The 6,000-nt window shown below is 50.7% G+C and overlaps 1 protein-coding gene across 3 annotated transcripts in view; it reads right to left on the bottom strand.

Moving 5' to 3' along the window:
• Window positions 1–260: 260 nt before the first annotated feature.
• Window positions 261–6,000, bottom strand: part of RCAN1 (regulator of calcineurin 1) — a 102,736-nt gene continuing 96,996 nt past the window's right edge. For all 3 annotated transcript variants that reach the window (XM_043593649.1, XM_043593650.1, XM_043593648.1), the window contains exons 3-4: window positions 4,832–4,991; window positions 261–2,031 (exon numbers count right to left, since the gene is read on the bottom strand). In XM_043593649.1, coding sequence (XP_043449584.1) covers window positions 1,859–2,031; window positions 4,832–4,991 — 333 coding nt within the window. In that variant the 3' untranslated portion in view covers window positions 261–1,858. The remainder of the gene's footprint in view (window positions 2,032–4,831; window positions 4,992–6,000) is intronic.

Raw genomic sequence — 6,000 nt, 5'->3', positions numbered from 1 at the left:
GGAGCTGGTGGTTTTGCTGGGGAACAGGGTTTTCCTCGTCTCCCTCCACAAAGCAAATACCCAGACTCCCGATTTCGGTTTTCTCCATTTTCCGCTTTACTAGGTGATATACAGTTAGTGCGGTTAACCCTCCACGAACCACAGGAAAGCATCACAAGGTTCTCAATGGCAGCTGACGAAGGAAGGAGCCCTTTGGAGACGGCAAGGTTCACAGGGTTCACAGACCGATCGTCAGAAATAAAAGGGCACAGAGATCAAGCTTTCCGTAAAGAGGATATCGTGTTGATTTATTATAGACTGCAGTTAAAAAAAATATTTTGAGGTTAGCCTCTCCAGTTTAAAAGCACTTAGCCAGGAACACTTGAACAGCTAGGCAATGGTCTCTCCCTCACGGCCCCCCAACACCTCACCAAGGACTGTAAACAGGGTTTTGAGAACATCCCGTCAATTTCTTGATACGGACAACCTAATGCATTTGCTTCTTAAAGAAAACCACCTTCCAAATTTCCAAAGCATGCACTGTCACTGGGCGTTAGGGATTTCCAAAGGACAAATTTCGTTAGGGTGTTGTAAGGCCAAAATAGAATACCTATTTACCAGACACACACATGACGACCAGAAAAAAATTACAGACGTTAACCTAGTGTAACAATTCCATCAGGAATCAATGGGGAAAAAGGCACTGCGTCCCTAGCATTCCACCACATATCTACTATCCACTTGACATGCTTTGAATTCAAGTCCTGTCCGACATTTAACAGCGTTTTCTACAACATACAAGTCACAGGTAGGGTAATATTCTAACACTACGATTCCACGGCCGTGTTTTTCACCCGAGTGTACAAATGGGAATGAAAATACGCTATCGGCTTTATTTACAGGTTTACCTCGATGTTTCAGTGGCGTTAAAAAAAACAAAAATCAACTATCTCCACCAACGGTTCCCCAGGAAGGTATTTCGGCTACGATTCATGTGTACAAACCACCACGGAAAAGAAATAAATGGAACCGATGTCTGACCCCAAACACCTAACCTAAAATTTCTCACCCACTAAATGCTGGCAGTGACACTGCTGTTCTCTGCACTTTACGAAGTGAAACTCCACGTGGGAATTTCAGATCGACTTCTTTTGCCAAAGCACAAGGGCCATGTTGCAACGGATAGGATGCTGAATGAACGTATTCCAGGTGCATTCCACGTGTGAGTGCTGTCGCAGAGAATCATGAATCTGGAAAGGCGATCGGTTGTTCAAGCTTTCCCATCTTCCCAAAAGATGTAACACAACAATGGCGTAACTATACACAAACAGAGGTTAGTTCTGAACATCCGTAATATACATGCACAAACATTAGAACGTGACGGGGAGAAAAATGAAACACTACCATTCCCACACTGCATTGTTGTTTCCACAGCCTTTCCGCACCGGACGCTTTGTGGCTTCGCGGTGCCTTTTCCTACCAGTAGAGAGAGTCTGCCCCGTGGGCTGGTTGGAAACAGAGGGTTCTCCCCACCCCCAGGGATCAAGCCGCCCTCGACAAAAGACAGAACCTACCAGAAAAGAACAAGTACAGAACACGATCGGTTATCGGTTTTCTCGAGACGTGCCCAAATGTCCTCGTGCGATCACCTTAAACTTCAGTGATTGGCCCAGGACATTCCCGGAAGCCATGAACATTGACGGATGCCCAGCATTAGAACCAGAGGACAAAGCCTTGATTCTCTTCTGAGCAACGCGAACTGGAATTTCTGCCGCAGCGATCACGGCTGCCACCTCCCCAGTCGTGAGCGGCCACTCGCTCAGAAAAAGATTCCTCTCCGTGAGTGTGATTCAGAATACTTCTCCCTCCGGGCGCCAGTTCAGCTTAAGTGGAGAGGCGTATACTCTGGCCTTCTGGTCTGGATAATTTTTGGTTTGGGTCTCTTCATTCTTTCCGTCTCCTCCTCCTCCTCGTTCTCCTGATCGCTCTCACAGACGTGGACCACCACGCTGGGGGTGGTGTCGGTCGCTGCGTGCAATTCATACTTTTCCCCTGGGGAAAGAAGAGAAATGCAGGGTAACTCGGGCAAGGACCGGAGAGCCAAGAAACAAGAGCAAACAGAAGAGCATGTGCGGGTCTGCTCGGCCTGGCTTCTGCGGACGTGCAACGGGGACCGAGGGACACAGCCAGGTATGCTCTGGATTGGTATTTCTTTGGTGGCTCTAGCGGGGAAAAAAAAAAAAAATTACACACACACACACACACACACACACACACACACACACACAGAGTCACCGTTATATATTATTCTGCTTTCAGTCAAACACTGAATCCAGGCATATGAAAGCAACGGAAGGAGTATATTTTTTAATGACACTTAACGTATCCACCAGGCCTCCTAAAATACCCAGATGGCTTCCCCATTGTGGTGCGATGTGTTCGGGGAGACAGTGCGCGAATAAAACGCGTTAGGAAAGGACATCGAGAGCTTCCGTCTTTTTTAAGTTTATTTATTTATTTTGAGACAGAGAGAGAGAGAGAACTCATGAACTGTGAGATCATAATCCAAGCAGAAATCAAGAGTCGGGGGGCACCTGGGTGGCTCAGGGGGTTGAGCGTCAGACTTCGGCTCAGGTCATGATCTCACGATCCGGGAGTTCGAGCCCCGCGTCGGGCTCTGTGCTGACAGCTCGGAGCCTGGAGAACTGCTTCCGATTCCGCGTCTCCCTCTCTCTCTGCCCCTCCCCTGCTTGCACTCTGTCTCTCCCTCCCTCTCAAAAATAAGTAAACATTACGAAAAAAAAAGAAAAGAAATCAAGAGTTGGATGGTTAACCAACTGAGCCACCCAGGCACCCCATGAGGCTCCCACCGAGGTGGTTCGCACTGGAGACAGGCCACAAGGGGGGCCCACATGTGGCCTCTGATTCCCTCCACTCAGGACCTGGAGCCCATTCGAAGGCACGTCCCCTCGCATTCCTGTGACCTTCCACGGCCTCCTCCGAGAAATGGGATAATTATGGCACTGACCTCACAGAGCTGCTCAGGTAAGTACAAGCTAAGTGCTTGGGACCTGCTGCACGGTCCACAGGCCCGTTAAGTGTCACCTAGTTTTACTAATGTTGACAAATAGGGCGCGGATCCTGACTGGTCGGAAGCAGGGAGTAATAGAAATGTTACGATTTAAGGAGGTGGTGGTGGGGGGTTGCTTCGGCTGGCTCTGCCCCCTCGGGGTGCAGAGGTGGGTTTTCCTTCAAGTTCTGTGTGCTCTTCCCCAGCCCGATCCCAGACCTTCCCGCCTCCCGCTGCTTTGGGGACGCCTCTGAACACGGAAGGCACTTTTCCTCATAAGAAAGGAACTTGCCGGTTCTCTATCTGGAACGTTCATGGCAATTGAATCTGAAAAGGTGAGCGCGCCTCAACTCTGAGGTGGACGGTCACAAGATCACGGCTGTCCGGTCAGGGTCCTTATCTACCTGCCCATCAGCCAGGGTCCAGAAGGCCTCAGTGGAGGGCCACATTTGCAAACTCTTTGCAATCTTGCTGGCGGCAAAGCACGGCCCAGTTTGAGATCTCGTTCCGGCTCACTGTCACGTAAACTAAGGGCGAATGGATTGGATTATGTCTTTTCCGAAAGGGCTTCTCAAGTCAGAAAGGAGGGGTAGGTTCTGGAGTGGGAAGGACTGCCTTCAGCAGCACTCCTTGCCCTTGGAGGAGTCTGTCCCCTCCCCCAGCTGGAGGACCCGTTTCTTCTCTTGTCTAGCGTCCCGGCAGACTCCAGCCCTCAGCTCGGCTAAGGCACCTCAGCCAGGAGCTCGCGCTTCCTCGGACTGGCCAGGTCCACCTTGACCTTGACGCCACCATCGGCAGTGAGTAACGGGATTCTAGCTTTCTCCCACGGAGGCGATTTCCGCTGGGGGCAGTGTGCTCAGAAATGTAATCTTTTCAACACGAAACTGCTGATGGTCCATGAAATAAAACCCTCAATCCAAAGGAGTATCATCAGGTTTCTGGTCCAGAAGAAATGGTCTCAGTATTTGTTTGCTCTGTGGATAGGGCAGGAGCTCAAACTGCTTCACCCCAAGACGTCCTCACGAACCTGCCCGCTCACCCCAAACCCGGCAGGTAGGACAGGAACCACCACCATCGGATTGTTTCCAAAAATCATGTGTTGGGCGCAGCCTATGGGCCAGGCACGTTTTGAAGTGCTTTCTACACAACGGTCTCACCTACGGCTCACAGCTCCGCTGGGTAATACCCACTGTATGGAGAAGAAGACTGAGGCCAGAGCACCTGTTATCTCCCCGAACACTCACACGTTCGTCCCATCGGAGGACTGAAGACTCTTCTTTCTCAGCTGGGGAGCACCCCAATGGGGCCAAGAGGGGGCGTGCATGACTGGGGCCCTTTCTTCACTACACCCTACGGTTCCCTTGAACATTCAAAGGAGCAGCTGAGAATCAGACCAACCACCTTGACTAAAGATGAAATTTCTAACGTGTAGGGTGGTTTGTTTTCCCTTTCCAAGTCTAATTGTTCATCCTGGAGCGACAGGGCCTGGGGCTGGTGCTCAGTGGGTGACGGGAAGGATTCCCGTGATGCTGGCAACGAGGGGTCACGGTGCTTGGTACCCATGACCTGCTAAGGAATGAGGCCAGAGGCAGGCAGGTGTGCGTGTCCCCAGCAACTTGAGTTACAGTCGCAGATGAAAGCGACTAGAAACCATTCACAAAACACGCGGGGGGCCACGGTGGGGGGAGGCGCTCCCTGAGGCAGGTGAGCATCTCCGTCTGGGCCCGTGAACGCCACCTCTGCCCATCTGTCTCCCTGCTCCCACCCAAGAGCACAGCTTACCTGGCCCTAGCTTGGAGATAGCGTATAACAGATCGTAATTTATGACAGGAGTAGCGTCTTCCACTTGTTTCCAGCCAACGGGCGGCGAGGCAGGAGGAGAGATCAGAAACTGCTTGTCCGGATTCGGGGGGGCCAGGTGGGAACTTCCTATGTGTAACGTCTGCGGAGAGAAAGAAATACAGGCGCCTACGTCTGGGCGGCAGAACGCATGCGGTTCCGGAGGGGGCTCGTGACCCAGTCCGTATGGAGAAGGCAAAGGGGTGACGGCACAAACATGGTTAGAGCGCCCTCCCGGGACTGGGACCCACAGGCACAGGGATTGCCAGGAATCACCACGGACCGAGACTGGTGGAAAAGGAGTAGCGTCGTAGTAGAAATGGACAAAACAAAGCACTGTTGCTGATGTCACAGGGATCTCAGCCATTTCTTCTAGCTCCTCAGGTCGCAAAGGCAGAACAGAGGCTCCAAGAGGCTAAGCGACAGCCCTAAGATGATACGGCCTCTGGGAGGGCAAAGTGGGGCTGGGGTCCCAGGGCCCCCGCCCACCCGGTGGTACCCCACAATTCCCTTTCTCTGCGGTTCCAACTCAGATGCCAAAAGCAAAGAAGGAAAAAAAAGATCCACCTTCCAGGAGATTAAAAAAAAAAAATACTATCTTGAGTATGCGAACTGGTGCAGCCCCTCTGGAAAACAGCATGGAGGTTCTTCAAAAAATTCAAACTAGAACTACCCTACGACCCAGCAATTGCACTACGAGGCATTTATCCAAGGGATATAGGTGTGCTGTTTCGAAGGGACACATGCACCCCCATGTTTATAGCAGCACTATCGACAATAGCCAAAGTATGGAGAGAGCCCGAATGTCATTCATCAACTGATGAATGGATGAAGATGTGGTATGTATGTATATACGTATCGGCAATCAAAAAGAATGGAATCTTGCCATTTGCAACAACGTGGATGGAACTAGAGGGTATTATGCTAAGTGAAATTAGTTAAAGACAGACGAGTATCATAAGACTTCATATGTGGAATTTAAGATACAAAAGAGATGAACATAGGGGAGGGGAAGCAAAAATAATATAAAAATAGGGAGGGGGACAAAACATAAGAGACTCCAACTGAGGGTTGCTGGAGGGGTTGTGGCTGGGGGATGGGCTAAATGGACA

This window comes from Prionailurus bengalensis, chromosome C2 (genome assembly GCF_016509475.1).
Source record: "Prionailurus bengalensis isolate Pbe53 chromosome C2, Fcat_Pben_1.1_paternal_pri, whole genome shotgun sequence".
Classification (NCBI taxonomy): domain Eukaryota; kingdom Metazoa; phylum Chordata; class Mammalia; order Carnivora; family Felidae; genus Prionailurus; species Prionailurus bengalensis.
Note: the sequence above shows the minus strand (reverse complement) of the source record. Positions and strands in the feature narration are given on the sequence as shown.